At 45.7% G+C, this 21,407-nt stretch overlaps 1 protein-coding gene across 2 annotated transcripts in view; it reads right to left on the bottom strand.

The window, feature by feature from the left end:
- The window catches only part of LOC147111767 (PC3-like endoprotease variant B), a 780,400-nt gene that overhangs the window by 552,403 nt on the left and 206,590 nt on the right, over positions 1–21,407 (bottom strand). For both annotated transcript variants that reach the window (XM_085998973.1, XM_085998974.1), the window contains exon 4: positions 11,194–11,302. In XM_085998973.1, coding sequence (XP_085855099.1) covers positions 11,194–11,302 — 109 coding nt within the window. The remainder of the gene's footprint in view (positions 1–11,193; positions 11,303–21,407) is intronic.

Genomic DNA, 21,407 nt, shown 5'->3' with positions numbered 1-21,407 from the left:
CTGCGCGTGTGTTTGGATCACTGCTAAATTTGTGGGACCCTTTTTTTTTTAAGGCATCCCATTAACCAAAAACTTAACTGGACCAGCTACATAAATACTGTGGCAACAAGAGCAGGTCAGAGGGTGGGTATTCTGCGGCAAGTGTCTCACCTCCTGACTCCCCAAAGCCTTTCCACCATCTACAAGGCACAAGTCAGGAGTGTGATGGAATACTCTCCACTTGCTTGGATGAGTGCAGCTTCAACAACACTCAAGAAGCTCGACACCATCCAGGACAAAGCAGCCCACTTGATTGGCACCCCATCCACCATCTTAAACATTCACTCCCTCCACCACCGGAGCACTGTGGCTGCAGTATGTACCATCTACAAGATGCACTGCAGCAACTCACCAAGGTTTCTTCGGCAGCACCTCCCAAACCCGCGACCTCTTCCACCTAGAAGGACAAGGGCAGCAGGTGCATGGGAACACCACCACCTCCAAGTTCCCCTCCAAGTCACACACCATCCTGACTTAGAAGTATATCGCCGATCCTTCATCGTCACTAGGTCAAAATCCTGGAACTCCCTACTTAACAGCACTGTGGGAGTACCTTCACCACACGGACTGCAGTGGTTCAAGAAGGTGGCTCACCACCACCTTCTCAAGGGCAACTAGGGATGGGCAATAAATGCTGGCCTTGCCAGCGATGCCCACATCCCATAAAGTAATAAATTTAAAAAACTGCCTAAAACAGGCATTAGGCCCTTGCATATATTAATGAGGAGCCTATTGTCTGTTTTAGGACACCTAGCAACTGGCCACCACCAAAAAGATAAGTTACAATTTTTTTAAAGTTTGATGTGGAGCCAGGAGGAGCAGGAATTAATTCAAATTCATTACCTCAGCAACAGTTATTTTCTCATATGCTTCCTAGTTCAAGACTGAAATTTAAGAACGTAAGAACCCACATTATCTGTTGACGTAGTTTAGACCATGATGGCTATTCACAGCTTTTAGATACCAGACACTGCATTCAGGCGCAAGGTGGAGAAGGGTGGAACATCTGCCCATTTTCTGCTCCTGGCTGCTCATTTTACCACTCGAAATCCATTCAAAGAAGAGAAAGTATGGAGTAAGAAAAGGTCAATCAGCTCAGCAAGCATGTTCCCTCCACAGATCATGGACTATAACCAACACAATCTCCTGATGGAGGCAACAACCTCAGATATGACCTCAAAATAAACTTCCCTGAAATTTCTTCCTAACACCCAAATTTAATCATTAAAAACTCCAGAGGGGAAGAATGCCACTAAAGTGGCACTGTCAATGTGAGTATAAAGGATGCATTTAGAATTTCATTATGAATAGTAAAGAAATGCAAATCCTGTCCCCCAGCAGATCATAAAATAATCAGTCTGGGTTCCTCTGTGACTGTGGTTTGCTCACAAGTTTCAGTGAGAGCAACAGTATACCTGTCCTTCTACCATGAATATGAGGACACTGGTTACCTGCATTCCCTGCTAGATCTAGTTCCGATTGTAGCATGGAAAGTCACAGGATACTGCTTCACGTTTTTTACAAATAATCTACTCTCGTCCAGTCAGTAATTTCTAGATAAAAGTTAAAATAAAGGCCCTGGAAATCCCAGGAAGATTTTGGGAGGTGGATCTGGGGCAGAGCAGAACTTGCACCCAACCAGCACTGAAATCTTCGATCCCATTGGAAATCCTAGCGTCAGGGTGATTTCCATGTTGCGGACAGGTGTCCTGCACAACAGGGACTGACTGGGGGAGTGAGAGGAGTGGACTGTAGCACTTGTAGTCCCACAAGACTTAGAGAGAGAGAGGGGGGGAAATAAAGAAAAAGTTCTTCTTTCACATGACGGTTTTAGAAATGGAATTGGCCATTCTGCAATCAATTGCATAGCTGAAATCTGTCTGACAATTTTCAATTCACCCACTCATTCCACTAGCAACGCTGAACATAATGTACTTGCAGGGGTCCCTGTTATCCATTCAAATGCAATCATATTATGGACCCAAAAGTACTAGGATTTGTGGTGGGGCCAAAAAAGAACACCCTGGCGGATCTGGGTTCTGCCTCAACTCCAGCCCTCCCAATGGCAGTCCATTGTAATACTGCCCTCGCCAGCCCCACAAATTCCAGGGCCAAAATATTTAAAAACCAAACCATTGCTTATTGTTATAATACATCGTGATTAGCAATAAAGTATGATTTTATTTTCACTCACATGGTTAATCATAACTCACTCATAATTTAGTCTTCTGAGAATTATCCAGTCAGTACAGCCAGAGGAATTCAAAAGTCTGCTATAGGCATCTAAGTAATAAACAGGTAGTAAGAGGTGGGATGGGGCCGATTAGGGACCAAAAGGAGACCTATGCATGGAGGCAGAGTGCATGGCTGAGATACTAAATGAGCACTTCGCATCTGTCTTCACCAAGGAAGAAGTTGCTGTCAAAGTCAGTGAAAGAGGAGATAGAGGACATACTGGATGAGATAAAAATTGATAAAGAGGAGGTACTAGAAAAGCTGTCTGTACTTAAAGTTGATAAGTATCCAGGACCGGATGGAATGCATCCTAGGATGTGAAGGGAAGTTAAGGAGGAAATCGCGGAGATACTGGCCATAATCTTCCCATCCTCCTTAGAAATGGGGGTGATGCCAGAGGACTGGAGAATTGCAAATGTTACACCCTTGTTCAAAAAAATGTGTAAGGATAAACCCAGAAACTACAGGCCAGTCAGTTTAACCTCGGTAGTGTGGAAGCTTTTAGCAACGATAATCAGGGACAAAGTTAACAGTCACTTGGGCAAGTGTGGATTAATTAAGGAAAGCCAGCACGGATTTGTTAAAGGCAAATTGTGTTTAACTAACTTGATTGAGTATTTTGATGAGATAACAGAGAGGGTTGATGAGGGCAATGCGGTTGACGTGGTGTACGTGGACTTCCAAAAGGCGTTTGATAAAGTGCCACATAATAGGCTTGCCAGCAAAGTTGAATCCCATGGAACAAAAGGGACAGTGGCACATGGATAAGAAATTGGCTAAGTGACAGAAACAGAGTAGTGGTGAATGGTTGTTTTTCGGACTGAAGGAGGGTATACAGTGGTGTTCCCCAGGGGTCGGAACTAGGACTGTAATGTATATACCTTTAAGGGGGGAACTATCTTTTACAGCTCATGTATACTGCAGTACCGGCAGTGACCACACCTGTATATAGCACTGAGTAGTAATCTGTACAGATCAGTTCCAGTGTGAGCCACGTTGAGTAAACACCTGTTGTACCATTTCTCCTGCAGTCTGTGTCTTATTATACACGGACACAACATTGGCGACAAGGCAAGTTCGAACCTACCTGCAACTCTGCATCACCTCCCGGAGATTCGTTCCTGGAGATCAGTGGATTGGAGGTCAAGGCCAGAGACTCGGACGTCGACCACGGGCAACCGCCCAGCCATCCAGCAGAGACTCGAGAATTGCGGGGGAGGCTGTCGAGAGCCAGGCTTGGCTTTCCAGTCGAGGTGGTCCAGCGAAACGGGCTGGCAACAGGTAATGCGCAGACCCTTCCCGGACAGCGGCGGGCTAGAGCCCGACCGAGCGGCACAGCAAAGGGCCGAGCAGCGTTGACAGTAGTGCGCAGACCCTTCCCGGACAGCGGCGGGATAGAGCCCGACCGAGCGGCACAGCAAAGGGCCAAGCAGTGTCGACGGGGGAGAGAGAGAGAGGGCAGAGCGCACAGGGCGCAGCCGGTGTTCAGGGGCCGAGCAGCATCGAAGAGAGGGAGAGAGAGAAGCACAGAAACTCGCGAGGCGCTGCCATTGCCACGAGGACCGCCGAGAGCGGCGTTGGCAGCAGCGCAGGAGAAGCGCGCGAAACCTACGGGGCACCGCCATTGCCACGAGAACCGCCAGGAGCGGCATTGGCAGCAGCGGGGGAGGAAGGAAAGCGCTGGAGACGCCATTTTAAGCCATTGGGAGACGCCATTTTAAACCACACCCAAAATGCCGAAGAGTGGCAGTATCACCGCATTTGACAATGAAGTCGAAGATTGGACTACATATGTCGAACGAATAGAGATATACTGCAAGGCAAATGCGGTGTCAGATGACAAGAAAGCGTCGGTATTGTTAAATTTAATGGGTGCAAAGACATATGGTTTATTACTAAATCTAGTAACCCCAACGAAGCCAATGGAAAAGAGTTTTGAAGACATAGTAATGATACTACAGGACCATTTAAACCCCACACCGCTGCAGAAAGATTCAAGTTTCACAAACGGAACCAGCATAAGGATGAAAGCAATGCTGATTATTTAACAGAACTGTGCAAACTATTGAAACACTGCCAGTTTCGAGCAGGACTGGCAGATACCTTAAGGGACAAGTTTGTGTGTGGGCTTCAAAGTGAAGGAACCCAGAAACGGCTTTTATCTGAAAAGGACCTTACGCTGGAAAAGGCTTTCAGCATTGCGGTATCATATGAAGCAGCAGCACGGGGCGCTGCAGAGATACAACAGAGACCACAAGAATATGGCACAAACGAAATGTCATATGGAACAGAGAAGTGCTATCGCTGCGGCAGAACAACACATGACCAGAATGATTGCTGGTTCAAAGACAAAGTGTGCAGACAGTGTGGAAAAGTAGGACACATAGCACGAGTCTGCAGGTCGGGAAAGAAAACCAGCAATAAGAAACCTACCAAAGGAAAGTACAAGAAGGTACATAAGGTGACAGAGAATAGTTCAGACGAACAAAAGAGTGATAACGACTCCGAAAGAAGGGAACTGAGTTGTCTGAAACTACATAATGTGATCACAACAGAGGATCACCAAACCATTTGGATCACTCTCAAGATAGCAGTAGTCCAGGTAAAGATGGAATTGGACACAGGATCAGCCCTAATAGTCATAAACTGATGGGACTACGAGCGGCTATTCTCACACATACCCTTGAGAGACACAAAAATTATTTTGAAGACGTACACGGGGCAAAAAGTCTACCCCAAAGGAAAAATAAGGGTGGCCGTTATATATAACGGTAAGGAAACACCAAAACTAGACCTGTATGTATTGCAAGATGGAGGACCACCATTACTGGGACGTGAATGGATCCGGAAAATACAACTGGATTGGCATTCCATACAGGCACTGACTGTGGCTGACAAAAAGGATGATGACGTCACACCTGGGCGACTGTCAAAGATCCTAACTGACGCGAAAGAAGTGTTCCAGCAAGGACTTGGAACAATAAAAGGCATGACAGCGACGATTAAAATTGAAGGAAACGCAAGCCCAAAATTTTTAAGGCCAGACCGATACCTTATGTGATCCGCCCAGCCGTCGAAGCAGAGCTGGAGAGTCTGGAATGTTCAGGTGTACTGTCCAAGGTAGACTGGAGCGAGTGGGCTACACCCATCGTCCCTGTGATGAAAAAGTCGTTGAGCAGCATGCCTGGGGAACCAAGGAAGGTTCGCATCTGTGGGGACTTTAAGGTAACAGTGAACCCGGTCCTTCACACCGTACAATATCCACTTCCGCGGATTGAAGATATTTTCGCCTCGCTATCTGGAGGGAAACGCTTCACTAAGATTGATCTGGCCCAGGCGTATCTGCAAATGGAGGTAGAAGAAGCATCAAAAAAATACCTCACAATCAACACCCATAAAGGTCTCTACCAATACAACCGGCTGGTATTCGGGGTAGCATCAGCTCCAGCTATTTGGCAGAGGGCAATGGAACAAGTCCTGCAAGGGATCCCAGGGACCCAGTGTTATTTGGACGACATCCTGGTCACGGGCGAAAATGACAGTGATCACCTTGCCAACCTGGAGCAGGTGCTCACTAGATTGCAGGAATATGGGCTCCGAACTAACCGCCCCAACTGCGAGTTTTTTAGAAAACAGATCTCGTATTGTGGCCATGTTATCGATAAAGAGGGGTTACATAAGTCCCCAGAGAAGATTGAGGCAGTAGTCAAAGCTCCAGCACCGGAAAATGTGTCACAACTGAGGTCGTTCCTCGGGCTGGTAAACTACTACCATAAGTTCTTGCCAAATTTGTCGACAATACTACACCCACTGAACACCCTACTGCAAACTGGGGAGCCATGGAAGTGGAGTGACGAATGTAGACGAGCTTTCCAGAAGAGCAAAACACTAATCACATCGAAAGAGGTATTGGCCCATTACAACCCAGCATTACCAATTCGGTTGGCATGTGATGCGTCACCCTGCGGCATTGGAGCGGTGCTGTCGCACAAATTCTCGGACGGCTCAGAGAGGCCAATAGCCTTTGCGTCACGATCACTAACCTCAGCCGAGCGTAACTACGCCCAGGTGGACAGGGAGACCCTCAGCCTAGTGTGGGGAGTGAAAAAGTTCAATCACTATCTGCACGGGCAGAAATTCACCTTGCTGACTGATCACCAGCCTCTTGTCTCCATTTTTAATCCGAAGAAGGGCGTTCCGGCGATGACTGCGCAACGACTACAAAGATGGTCACTTTTTCTAGGGGTGCACCACTATGAGATTGAATATAAGGGCACGAAACAGCATGGAAATGCTGATGGGCTATCACGCCTGCCACTGCCTACTGCGGAGGAAGCACCAGCAGTGGATCCTGTCGAAATATTCCATTCGACTATAGTTGAATACCTACCGGTAACTAACGCTTGTATCGAAAAGGAAACCCGAAATGACCAGACACTGTCTCGGGTATATGATTTGACGGTGAAGGGATGGCCAGCACATGGCGACTCACTGTTGCCAGCATTCTCGACAAGGAGAGAACAGCTGTCAGTGTGCCGGGGGACCTTGATGTGTGGATCCCGAGTGGTAATTCCACCCAAGTTAAGGGATAGAGTGCTCAATGAGCTTCATGAGTGTCATCTGGGAGGGGTAAAAATGAAAAGCCTAGCCAGGGCTTATGTGTGGTGGCCGGGAATCGATAAACAAATCGAGGACCTGACCAAGAGCTGCTCAGGATGCCAGAAAGTCCAAAATGCACCACCACAGGCCCCTCTACACCCATGGGAGTGGCCCTCATCTCCATGGCAACGGGTGCATATTGATTTTGCTGGTCCATTCATGAACTCAATGTTTTTAATAGCCATGGATGCGCACTCGAAATGGCCTGAGGTCATCAAAATGTCCTCCACCACCACGGAGAAAACTATTGCAGTCCTACGGACCATTTTTGCCAGGAATGGCTTGCCAGAACAGATTTGCTCCAACAACGGACCACAGTTTGTGTCCGAAGAGTTCCGGAGGTTCTTGAAAAAGAACGGGGTAAGGCATTACACATCCGCCCCGTATCATCCAGCCACAAATGGATTGGCTGAGAGGTTCGTACAAACCTTTAAGAAGGCAATATGTACAATGACAACATTCCACTGCAGCACGAGGTGGACAATTTCTTGTTCGCCTACTGGAATGCGACACATGCAGTCACCAACCAGGCCCCAGCCATAATGTTCTTTAACCGAAGGTTAAGATCTCGCCTGGATTTGCTCAGACCAAACGTACGAAGAGATGTTGAGAGTAAGCAATTCCAGCACATCCATGAGAAGCCAACAAGGAGCTTCAATGTAGGGCAACCAGTCTTGGCCCGTGACTACCGAACAGAAAAATGGCAGCCAGGAACGATATGCACACGGCAGGGCCCACTAATGTACACAGTGGACGTTGGGGAGAGCATTGTGAGACGCCATGCTGACCAGATCCTAGAGTCACAGGAACAAGTCAACCCCATGCCTCGCCCATAGGTACCTGGTGATGAACCCAACGTACAGGTCGCATCTACTCCAGAAACAGTAGCATCGGAAGCTGATGAACCAACCGCCGACAGGGGACCAGAATCGCCTCCGCACCAAGAGCAAGACACTCGGGAAAGGCGCTATCCAGAAAGGATCAGGAAGCCTCCCCAAAGACTGAATATATAAATAGACTATTTTCAGCTAATGTTGCATGTTAAAAGTGTTAATTGTAATTAGTTTGATATTTAATTGTTAAATGAGTGTTATGGTACTGTTAATCTAAAAGGGGAGGAATTGTAATGTATATACCTTTAAGGGGAGAACTATCTTTTACAGCTCATGTATACTGCAGTACCGGCAGTGACCACACCTGTATATAGCACTGAGTAGTAATCTGTACAGATCAGTTCCAGTGAGCCACGTTGAGTAAACACCTGTTGTACCGTTCTCCTGCAGTCTGTGTCTTATTATACACGGACACAACAAGGACCACTGCTTTTCTTGACAGATATTAATGACTTGGACTTGGGTGTACAGGGCACAATTTCAAAATTTGCAGATGACACAAAATTTGGAAGTTTAGTGAACAGTGAGGAGGATAGTGATAGACTTCATGACGACATAGACAGGCTGATGAAATGGACGGACACATGGCAGATGAAATTTAACAGAAAAGTGCGAAGTGATACATTTTGATAGGAAGAACGAGGGAAGGCAATATAAATTAAAGGGTACAATTCTAAAGGGGATGCATGAACAGAGACACCTGGGGGACTACGTGCACAAATCGTTGAAGGTGGCAAGACAGGTTGAGAAATCAGTTAAAACTGCATACTGGATCCTGGACTTCATAAATAGAGGCAGAGGGCAGGATTTTCATTGGACCGTGGAGGCGGGATTGGAGGCATGTGGGAGGTTAAAATCCTGAAATCGGGGGTCCCGACCCTATCCCACACCCAACCCGCCTCCATGCCAGTTTCAAAGGAAGTTAACAGGCAGTTTTTAGCCTAATCCCTATTTTTAATGTTGAAGTGTGGGATTCCCGATGGCTCCAAACCATGCCAAGTTAGAGGAGGCGGACCGTCGGGATGAAGGGGTCGAGATGTCCGGTGTTCAGGTGAGTGATGGGTGCATGAGTGCAAAGGTAAGTGTGTTTGGTGTGTGTAAAGTGTTTAAAGAAGTTTTACATACCTTTACTTACCTTTACAGCCTTCCTTCCTTCAGGCCTCGGGAGCCCCTCATCTCACCGGCACAGAAAGCAGAATGGCTGCGAGCTGTCAAAAATTGCAGCATTCAGCTCTCTGTTCCGGGGACATCTCTAAATCACCCTGAGAGGAAGGAATTAACTTAGAGTACAGATTGTCAGTGTTTGACAGTTTCAAACAGCTGTGAAACGCTGATATTTTATCTGTCAAAAGGTCTTGACAGGTGAAATGTCAATCTGTGACGTCACCTGTTGCCAGGTGGCCCTTAATTGGCCTGCTGAGCTCGCTAGGTGGGCTCAACAAGGTCAATCAAGTCTAAATCACGTGGGTTGGCTAGAACTCGATGGAGGCGGGACTACAACACCGAAAGTTGTAGTCCCGCCTCCTACATGAAAATCCAGCCCATCGAGTACAAAAGCAAGGAAGTTATGATGAACCTTTATAAAACACTGGTTCGGCCTCAACTAGAGTATTGTGTCCAATTCTGGGCACCGCACTTTAGGAAGGATGTGAAGGCCTTAGAGAGGGTGCAGAAAAGATTTATGAGAAAGATTTCAAAGATGAGGGACTTCAGTTACGTGAGAGGAGATTTGATAGAAGTGTTCAAAATCATGAGGGGTCTAGACAGAGTAGATAGAGGGAAAATGTTCCCATTGGCAGAAGGGTCGAGAACCAGAGGACACAGATTTAAGGTGACTGGCAAAAGAACCAAAGAGGAAAAACTTTTTTACGCAGCGAGTGGTTAGGGTCTGGAATGCACTGCCTGAGAGGGTGGTGGAGGCAGATTCAATCGTGGCTTTCAAAAGGGAATTGGATAAGTACCGGAAGGACACTTCTGTAACTATAAAATAAATAATTTTATTGTGATCCTCCATTCTTGGATAAAGCAGTCACTGGCTATGGATGGAAGACCTATATAAATGTCAGCCATGGCTCAGTGGTTCTCCCCGGTGTCCTGGGCAATATTTATCCCTCAAGCAACATCGCTAGAACAGATGATCTGTTATCTGTCATAACATTGCTGTTTATGGGACATTGCTGTGTGCAAATTGGCTGCCGCATTTCCTACATTAAACAGCGATTACACTTCAAATGTACTTCATTGGCTCTGAAGCACTTTGGGGGCATCCTAAGTTCATGAAAGGTGCAATATAAATGCAAATCGTTCTTTGATCTATGACCTTCATAATGTAGTGAGAACAAGACACTTCAGGTGTTTAGTAAGTGCCTTGTATGGTTCAATCAAATACAATCGATTCCATATTTTACATTAGGTACATCTATTCCATTTCACATTTTGTGGAAGATGCTGGCAACTAAGTAACTGGCATAGGAATTGTTTATAGAACTTACAAGAAAGACTAAGTTGTTATAAAATAGTTCCCAAGTATTCTCATGTTCAAAATGGGCATCTATTTTCCAAAATGCGAGGTTTAGTTCTTTGGACAAACGGGATGCTTGAATCACACAGTCTGTTTTGGAGCTGCGTTATATGTTGGGCTAATGGTTGCTATACTGACACATACATAGAAACATAGAAGATAGGAGCAGGAGTAGGCCATTCGGCCCCTCGAGCCCGCTCCGCCATTTACTGAGATCATGGCTGATCATCCAAATTCAGTACCCTGTCCCTGCTTTCTCCCCATATCCCTTTAGCCTCAAGAAATATATCCAACTTCTTCTTGAATATATTCAATGAATTGGCCTCAACTGCCTTTTGTGGTAGAGAATTCCACAGGTTCACCACTCTCTGGGTGAAGAAATTCCTCCTCATCTCAGTCCTAAATGGCTTACCCCTTATCCTTAGACTGTGACCCCTGGTTCTGGACTCTCCGACCATCGGGAACATTCTTCCTTCATCTAGTCTGTCTAGTCCTGTCAGAATTTTATAAGTTTCAATGAGATCCCCTCTCATTCTTCTAAACTCCAGCGAATATAAGCCCAGTCAACCCAATCTCTGCTCATACGTCATTCCTGCCATCCCAGGTATGAACCGTTTGTCTCTGGGACTGAAACAGATACTTGGTTGTTTACAAATACTAAAATATTATGCCTTGTAGGCAGGAACACAACACCCAGCAGATATTATGAATAGAATATTCTACTAATGGCCATTTTAGCACGTCCCAATTTAATCCATGACTAGGCCCCAGAAACGTTATGTTTGGGGAAAAAGGATGATATCTTGATCCAGATGGCTGCACTTTAAAAAAGAAGGGATTACTCACCATCATCTATGATTGTCACGACTACTCCAGCGCCAGTTATATTTTTCTTCCAAGCTGGCATCACATTGATGTCGAATCCCCTTGGTCCATTGGTCTGGCCAGTGTTGAGCTGCAAATAAAAATAATAACTGTGAGTTTTACAGATGCTTTGCAGCACCACAGCCCAGGAAGTTTGAGAATAGATGCCAAGAATTGCAAACATGGTTTCTTTGAACAAAAATAAAATCTCCCCAAGGCAATCAGGAGATTTCAACGTGCTTGAAATGAATCTGCTGAAAAGTACAATCGCACCCAGCCTGCCATCACAGAAAGTTTATCTAATATTCGACTCATGTGCTGCCAGTATTAATGAAATATTACACCAGGTTTTCACAAAACTCATACACATCTTGTATCCCTATTCAAAGTAACAATCATATTACAAAACAATAATCAGGGATTTCATTTTGTTCAACATAGTAAATTAGAAATAAGGATGTATACATAGATGGCTGCATTAGAAATAAGTTAAAGGGTATCGGTCAGAGAGAATGGGAATACAAATAAAATAATTCGTGCTTGCATAAATATTAAAACAATATTTAATAATGAAGTCGACAAAATGATTTCAGTCAGGAACAAAGCGAGTCCTGGCTGATTTTAACTGCCTGGTCTCATTATCATGTTGCAGCACGAACTACCGCCCAAAACTGGCGAGAGTGACAAGGTTGCCGGTGGGTGTGAGTGCGATTTCCTGCAACTGTAGACTGCAGTCAGGGACTCAAGAAAACGTCAGACATAGTGGGTTGATTGTAACACCCCCTCGTTGCCGGACGGGAGCAGTTCGTGGGAGGGGTTAAAAACAGGTGCGTGGACTTACCAGCCCGATATTGCTCAGTGCCATTTTATCTTCGCTGACTTTCCAGTTGGCCAAGGCTCCCGCTGCAGGCAGGCTGGCAGGGGCCTCAGAGTTGGACCTATTCAGGACAGCTTGCAATGTGTCAGCCACTTTACTGTTATAGATTTCAAGTCCAATTTCACGTACCAGAATTATTTATCACCAATTGCTTAATCCAGGCCTTCATGTCAGAAGCTTTGGTAAAGAGATGTATCCATCATCAGATTGCCTACCCATATAGAGGGCTGAGTAACAGGTTGACGTAGGCCAGAGTCTTCACAAAGAGATCAGAAATACCAGAGTGCTCTTTGCCCATTCTCGGTGCATTTCCAAGCCAAAGTCGGCACCCACTAGGATCCCAGATACCAAATATGTATCAACAACTGGGATAGATGGCCATTACCTTTAAGCTCCCTCTAGAACTTTTCAGAGCCATAATAAGGCACTTGAGGACACCCAACACCATATCCCACTGGTTAACCTGGTGTTGAAGATGATGGCCTAGCAATTTGCATGCACCCAAAATTGGATTAATGCCTGTGCATAAATGGATAGGCCCGAGGTGCACGTGATTTTGGGCCTCGGGCCTCACAATCATCAAGCTGGCGAGCTGCAGACAACTAATAGGCATTCTCAGGCAGCTCGCCGGCGAAGTGGAATCAAAGTTCAGGCCGCCGCGATGCCAACATCGGCCCTCAGGTATGTCTTTGAAGGGGACTGGGAAGTGGGACTGCTGGAAAAGGGGGAGATCGGGAAGGGAGGGTGACTGATCGGGTCAGGAGGGAGATTGATCAGGTCGGGAGAGTACCAGTGGCTGGGAGGGAGGGTAGCAGTTGGCAGCGATTGGGGATGTCAGATGGCGATGGACACTGTGATCGTGATGTGTGCGATGATTGGCAGCAGTCCGCATGGTTTCAATGTGGGGTCGGGAGGAGCACTGCTGCTCCTCCTGGCTCCACATTCAGGTCAGTATTTTTTAAACATTTACCTTGTTGGTTTAGCTGGCAGCAGTTTCCCAAGGCCCTCCTGTTATGCTGCCTGCAAACCTAACTTTTATGAATGCATCTGGTGTCGGCTGCCTCAGGGCAATCCAATATTGCATAGGAGGCTTCAAACAAGCATTAGACCCTTTATTGGCATATGCAAAGTAGCTAAGGCCTGTTTCAGGCATGGACCCAGGACAGCGATTTTTTTGCCTACATCAATATAGCGGGCGGTGCACTTCCAGCTCGCAATGAGTGTGCAATTCTTGCTCACCATATTGGAGACTTAGGGTACCATTTAGCTCCCGAAGAAAGGGCGCAGCATGATCCAATTTCTAGGCCGCCGAGTTAAACACACCAGATCCCAAAGTGAATCCATCAATACATACACAGCAAAAAGAAGCACCACAATTCTTTCAGAAGTGTATGGAACAAACAATCCAACACTGACGAAGGGTCCCTGACTTGAAACGTTGACTCTGTTTCTCTCTCCTCGATGCTGCCTGACCTGCTGAGTATTTCCAGCATTTTCTGTTGTTAATCCAACACTATTCTTTACAATGCTTTCCAACACACCATTGATAGATATATTGAATAGGATGAGTGACTGTAGACAACCTTTGCTCACTTATTTTTCAAGGAAGATAGGCTTAGTGAGTCTCCCATTGGCCCTTGTACAGATCATGATGCTGGAGTACATATCCGTACGGAGCTAGACAAACCTGGAAGGTTCAATCCCTAGTTGATATTGACTTGGCTGATCTCAGCATGGATATCAGTAAGACTACAACAATTCACTCCAGTAACTCTGGGCTAGGGAGGCGTGAATATGCCAGGATTCCTGCTCCTGTTTGCTATCTAGTAACTCCTGCTTAAAAGTGCACATGTGGGTGTACGGTCGGATTGAATCAAGCCTGTACAGTTGAAAGAAGTGCATGAATGAGATACCAGAAGGCTGCCATCACCTGTGGAACCATGCCTCAGCAGAGGAGGGGTGAAAATTGAGTAGAGGTTGAATAGTTTTATGAGAAGTAATCAAAACCTACGTTTGCTCTTCAATCAGGGTGTGCTAGAAACTTACTATTTGAAGCACCATACTTTTTAAATGAATCACAATATCTTGGATATGCAACATGGAAATGTCGATACACATTTTTATTTCAATTATATAATTTCAAAAAGTTCAACAAAGCCCCTTTAGAGAGTAATCTTACAGATAAAATATAAATTCTGCAGACCACTTAAGATCATCCTCTAAGTCTTTCTGTGTACTTTAAAATACTTTGGCCCTGAATTCTGCTGCAGTTCTCTCAGTTTCCCACTAACCTTGGTGGGAGACCACTGGAACCTGTCATCTCGCTCCCACGTGCCTTTCCCACAGGGACGTCTGTCATTGCAGAGCCGACCCGACCGGCAGCGGCGGGCAACCCAATTGAAATCATTATCAGGTAGTTTACAGCCACGTAAGAGCCTTTTTTCACTTACTTTTTAAATTTACATGCATGGCCATGGGATTCACGCAACTCGGGAACCACGTCTGTCAACCTGAGGTGGGAGTTCAATGGCCACTGCTCCAGTTGATTACTGTACATTTACACCTGGCAGATGATCACTTTCCTCAGGCAGAAGCTGTTTCTCAGTCCATTTCCAGCACAGATTCTGCAGGCTGCAAGTGTTCCAGCAAAGTCTCCATCCAGTGTCACCTCATTGGAAGAACTCTCGCACCATTTACAGATCGCTTCTGTCATCTGTACTTGACCTGCCATTAATTCAGTGAACATGGGTGCTGTTTATACTGTCTCACCGTGGTCCTCAGAATTGGACCACGATGAGCCCCAACACCAGTAGCACCAGGCACACCAGCAGCACCAACAACACCAATCTTCTTCGCAATCACCTGATGCTGCACAGGACAGAGGGCATCAGCACCCGACCACATTGCTGCCTGGGAGGCCAGGAATGGCCTCATCATCACCAGATTTAGTTATCTTTATGCTGTACACCCATATGGCTGCCACATGATGCACCAGGTTGGCACCACCCCACACCAACACCATAAAGGATCCCTACAATGCCCAAGCCATTCCTTTCACACTCATCACCATTGCTGGGGCGGGGGGGCGGGGGAGGGGGGGTGCTACCTTTATGTCTCACCATTCACTGCAACTCACTAAGCCACTTACAGGAAACTCTTGATTTACCGGCACCTAAATAATCGGAAATCTCTGTTAACCGGCAAAATTCAGGAGTAGGTTCAGGTAAATTTTACTTCATATTAGTAGCAGTTCCTGGATCTGTGGCTGTGCAACTGGGGTTCCTGCACTTGTTGCTAAGCAACAGGGACACTTGGTCTGTGGTCGGAGTTCCTGCACATGTTGCTAAGCAACAGGGAAGCCTGGATTTGTTGCTGTGTATGGAGCTCTCGTACCTTTTAACTATACTTCTCTGTAATCCGGACTTTTTGATAAACCGGCACCACGCCGGTCCCGTCGGTGCCGGATAATAAAGAGTTTCCTGTGCAAAGGTGTGCACAAATCTGTCCAAGACTGGAAAGTGTTTAAAATAACGATTTTTATGTTTGACACCACATTAACAGAAACTTTACATAAACATTGGATAAAACACCCAAGTGTGTTGTTAGTTGGTATGATTGCACTAGGATGAGTGTGAGGGGTGGCTAGTGAGATGGGGAAGTGATAATGTAGATAGAGAGGGATGAGTGGAGGTGCAAGGTATGTTGGTGAGAGTAAGGATGTACAGGAGTAGGGTAGGGAGGGCAGAGTGATGGGGATGTGATGAGAGGCACAGCAGGAAGCAGTTGAGTGTGGCTTTGTACTAATGTTTCCTAATTTAATGAGATAATTGAAACATTTGCAGCACTGCACCCAGGTCCTCCTGGTCACATCCCTGCTTGTGACCTCCTCTGCAATGTGCAACCAGACTGTTTTGTTCTCCTGGGGAGGTCTCGTCCGCCCATTGGAAGGGAAGAGGACCTCCCTGCATGCTCTGACTCCCTCCATATGCAGCCCTCTGCCTCTGTGTAGTCATTGTCAGTGTTTGCAGCACTCCAGTGCCGTAGTGCACTGACAGCACTATGTTAGATTAAACTTCAAATGCAACGAGGCCATGGTCCCTTTAAAGATCCCAGCTGAAAATGAGTCATGAATGACATCACCAGACCCGCTCCATCTCATTGGGCTGGGTAACGCGCTGCGCCGGCTTAATAGGCCCCATTAAGATAAGTTAATTTTCAACAGCGGGATGGAGCCAGCAGTGGGGTCGCGACCCACCACGGACACCGCCCGCATTGGACCCGTCCAGGTAGGCAAAACTCCGACCCATGTCTCTGGAGGTTCCACCGGTCAGTGGCTGGAGTTACAGCAAGAGACTCGAAGAGCCTCCCATGGAATTTCAAGGCGTTTCGGTACAGTCTTGCAGCTGTGGTAATGTTGAAATGTTCTAGCTCCTAATAAGATGAGCTTGTGTCCACTGGTAAAATAAAAAGCACAACCACCATCCAATAAATTTCCTTCAGAGTACAACTATTAGAAAGCCCTTCACTCCAGCTGAGATAGCAACGTCACGAAGAAATCCCGAGAGAGCACACAACCTACCATCCTGTGGTTTGGTGTGTTGATGCAGCAAATTACTGCATTACCAGGCGACCATTAAGGATTGCTTTAACAGTAATATGTCTTTATTATGTTCCTTTTAATAATATAATTAAAAGGAACATACTAAAGACATTATCAGGCTTTTAACACCTGCTTTTATTCAGTGTACCAGTTTATTCCTGTATAAAAAATTGTAACTAGTAAAGAGATGGAGCATACATGGGATGGAGAAACACGTGGGCCTTGGATCCTGGAGTAAATGCTGGATCCACCTGCCATGACCTCCCAGCTGAGCCTGCCATAGTTTGTGGGGCCAGGTGGAAGTTAACTTATTTGCATAACCTGGGCAGGTACCTGCACCAATAGGGGAGCATCTCATGCACCTGCCATGCGAAGAGGCCAGGAATCCCAGAGGAGCATCCAGGGTTAGGGTCTTTTCTTGGGAAGAACACGGAAGGTCCCCCTCAACCAAAATGTCCTCCAAAAATGTCTTCACTCCTTGGGGGTGGGATCCAGGCATGGATCCTCAGGTGGGTCCCACTTTCACCCATTAGCAGGCCTGTAGCACCTGCTTTTATTCAACGTACCAGCTTGCTGGTGTCCCACCATGCCGAGAACAGAATTATGGCAGGAGTATGCCAGTAGAATCACAAATTTTGGCCTTCGAGTTTTGAAAACAAATTGATCCCTTCTAATCAAATTGCACGTAAATTTGCTTTTGAACCATTAACCTGAAAGTCTCTTGACTGGTTGTCAGACTAAAACAACAGTAGTAATAATGATGATGCTAATGGCAATAATATGCTATTTAGAATGTTTAGAAACAGCACAAAACATTCATTGATGCCTGACTCTCATGAAAGGTTTGTAAGTGCCTTTGGATCTCTGTGTTAGTGAAATACCAGTGAAGCAGATTAAATAGGTCTGCAATTGGCTGCCATTGTGCTTTGCTGTATCCGGGGAAGGTTTTGAGTAATAATGGCACATGAAAGAACCAATTAATCCATATAATTTTGGTTTTGGCTGGTCAAACCCAGAATAAGTTTTGCAATTAAATACTTAGCTCTGGCACTTGAAGAGATATTATATAAAAGTTTGTTACTTCCCCATTGAAATGATGTATTCTCAATGTTTCCCACTTTTTATATGAAACTTGTGATATAATCATTGCATATTTATTGAGAAATAATCTATTATTAGGAAAAATATGATTGTCAGTTTTTTTTAGATTGAAGATATTTGTGATGCTAGTGTCGTACTAGTTAGATGGATATTAGCTTACAGTCATTCTCTACATATAAGGTTGACTCAGTTGAAGATCATTCACAGATTCTAAACCCACATCGGGTTAGCTGTCCGAGGGTAGGTGTTGGCGATGTGACTCAGAAGAGGATACATTTTTCACATGTTGTAGCATTGCCCTAAAATCTTGTACTTCTGGGAAGTGGTAGTTGGGACCAAAGCCATTGATGGTATTCTTAAATATGCTTGTTGAGATTACTGGGAAACTGTGTGTTTTATAGGCATTTTAGGAAAAATTCATGAATTTTGCACTTCTAGCTACAAGCACCAATGCTTGAAGGAAGTGTGGGTTGGGGGATAGGACTAAGACACTAGCTCCAATACTCCTTGATCTGCACTTCTTTCAAATGCAGCTCCCCACTGGGAGTGTGAGATTGGTGAATTTACCCTCATATGCCATAAATTGGTTGGACTAGTGCAAAATTGGAAAAGCATCCTTTATGTTGGGCGGTATGATTATTATGTATATAATTGAATAGAGCCATCTAATGGTCAGAAATGGGATGTATATAAAAACCACCATGTGATCTGCAACATTTTGGAATAAAGCTCGAGACATGCTGCAGACAGTCTCTGGAGTATTGTTAAAATAGACTACAAACCATTATAGGCAGTTGTCTAGAAATACATTAATCACAGGGATGTGCAAGTCGTACCGCTATACTTGCAGCTCATAGAAATGAACAACTTATGCATCAGATTTTACAGTATGCAAAAATGAATACCACAGACCCAGGTCAAAACAGAATCAAAAGGCTAGGCTGGGCCAAAGCTGAAGTTTGCTTTTTAATGTTTCTTTCTGTCCTGATAAGGAGAAATACTTCCTGATGATAGAAACATTGATGAGATTTCATACCCTTCTCAGAACATCACATCACATCAGTGAGATTATCCCTTCATCTGTAATGTCTCCAGAAATAGATTCAGCCAAAAAGTGAAGCAAGTTGGCAAATCCCAACTGTGAGAGTGTGCAGATCTATTAGGATGTTCTTGGAAAAAAGTGTCTGGAACTAGAATTCAGAATTGTCCCAATATTCACTATGTGTAGCTAAAGCCTGCAGGACCGATAAGGAAGGATTGTGATTGAGGAATGTAACACCAGGTACCCCCTTCTAAAATAGTAAACTAGGATTAAAGAACCTGGATCCTAAACACTTACTCATCATTTCTGAATTAAATCAGTAGAATTCATTTTGCAAGGATGGATGCTATGTACAGTTATGTCAATGGAGGGCCAATAACTTTGACTAGATGCAGTGGGAAGTTTTAATTGTACTGTAGTAGGAAAAAGGATTCAAAGAATTCAGTCTGCAATTAATAAACTCGGATTAGTATGATTTAGGAAAGACCGGATCAAATCTTCAAACTGAAGCCAATTTGTTAACTTCACACATATAACATGAGGAATATTCAGAATTCAACTGATATCTATCTATGTGCAACAAAGTCTCAATGTTCTGATAATCTGAGGGCCAATGAAACTGTAAACTGTAATCTGCTTTGCTCATTGGCAAACATTCAAATTTAAAATGGCATCGAGACTGTATTGCATCTGACAGTAATGAATTTCAAAGCCTAAAATCTCAATGTATTAATAATATATGTAGGGCTAAAAATTCGGTAGACCTCGGAAACGGGTGCGAGGATCGCGATGCGAGATCAGCCCACGCCCGTTGAATGGAATGCATGCAGCACACAACCTATGTGCTGCCTGCTAATTACAATGATTGCAGCAGGCAGTTCAGCACTTAATGCGCTGCTGAGTGGCTGAATGCTCAGCAGGGGGACCAAGTTCATGCGAGGCTAGCTCCAATTAAAGCTAGCCTCCACTTCTTAAAGGCAGTCTGCACCTCTTAAAGGGGTGTTGCATTCTGCCTGCATCAACTCATGCAACTGGTTGTGGAGGCAAGCCTCAGAAAGAGGACTACTGAATAATGGCTCAACAGGCCAGAGAAAGGGCTCCAAGATTCTCGGACACAGCACTAGAGGCCGTAGTGCAGGGGTTGGAAAGGAGGAGACAGGTCCTCTATTCACAGGGGGCCTGGAGCTGCGAAGGCAGTGGGAACAGATAGCCAACGAGGTCAATGCCAGCAGTCTTTCCTGGTGGGGACAGATAAGTCTTTCTATCCTTACCCAGCTGGAGGAGATGGTGCTCCACATTATCGGAGGGGCTGCCACTCAGGCTGTGCTGAGCGGCGAGGCTAAAACCATTGAAGATGACGGTACGCTCATCCCTAATCCTCCTTCTCACATCCGATTTTCCACTCATCCCACAATCTCTTCTCACTTACAAGCTGCTGATAGTATAAGCATGCACATCTTGCTTTCCCCCACCTCCCCTCACCACAACCCTACCCCCTTGTGCCTTTCTCCTTTCAGATACCCAAGAACTCCAAATCTGGCCAGCCAGTGCAGGAAAAGACACCTTCACTCAATCTCACACTCACAGGCAGCAGCTCAGATACTGGCACTGTGTGTACTTTAGAGGGTAGAATAGAGATGGGAGCTGCACGTGGTGAGTCGCCGGGCACGAGAGGGCGAGGTCGCACATGTGTTCTGCTGCAGAGGACTCAGATGAGGACTTCGATGGTCTACAGAAGAAGGGTGATGGGCATGCATACAGAAATGCTTGGTGCATTGGCAGGCTTGCCAGAGAATATGTTTTCACTTTCAAGGAACATGGAGGTATTTGGCACCAACTCTGCACAAGACTTTGAGCAGAGCTTGGAACCCATGATTTCCAGGATGGAAGTGATGGGCAACTCCATTAGAACACTTTTGGACCCAACCATGATGCAGGGTCTGATTGCTGATATCTCAGCTTCCATTGCAGTACAAGTGGATGCGACCCAACATCTGAGCGCTGCAGTGGAAGCTCAGAATTCTGTCATGCAAGCTCTGACTGCTCTAATGAAGACTCAGCTTGCTGCCATCATGGCTGCATTTACCAGTGTTGAAAGGGGCTTGCAGGGTGTCACAGCAGTCCAGCAATCTGTCCAACAGATTACTAGGATTGCTGAGGTGTCGCCCTGGGGGAGTGGCAGAGGCTCCGTGGAGCGTGAACCTGCTGTCCTCTCTCACGATGACGACATTCACCCTCCCACCACTGCCACTCCGCCAGTGCCCTTGCTGTTGCCTGTCAGCCAGCCCAGACTGCTGCTGCCCATGCCAAGGTGGTGCAGTCTGCTGCCAGGCCTTCTAGGCCCAGAGCTGCTTAAGGTCATCCTGCAAGGCCATCTGCAGTCTCCCTCACTGAAAGTCAGTAGCCTTCCACCAGCCATGCTGCAACTTCGTAGGAGCAATAGGACAGGCAAAGGCACACAGAAGTCAGGCACTAAGGGAATGCACAAGGGTGATTAATTGACTTTGTTATGCAATATTGGATTGATTGATTTATAAATTTGGTTTGGAATGTTTGTTTTGTGGTGGCTTTCATTT

The sequence above is a fragment of the Somniosus microcephalus genome, chromosome 10 (assembly GCF_052327205.1).
Source record: "Somniosus microcephalus isolate GS21.2 chromosome 10, FLI_Smic_1.0, whole genome shotgun sequence".
In the NCBI taxonomy this organism is placed as follows: Eukaryota; Metazoa; Chordata; class Chondrichthyes; order Squaliformes; family Somniosidae; genus Somniosus; species Somniosus microcephalus.
This window is presented reverse-complemented; position numbering and strand designations above follow the sequence as displayed.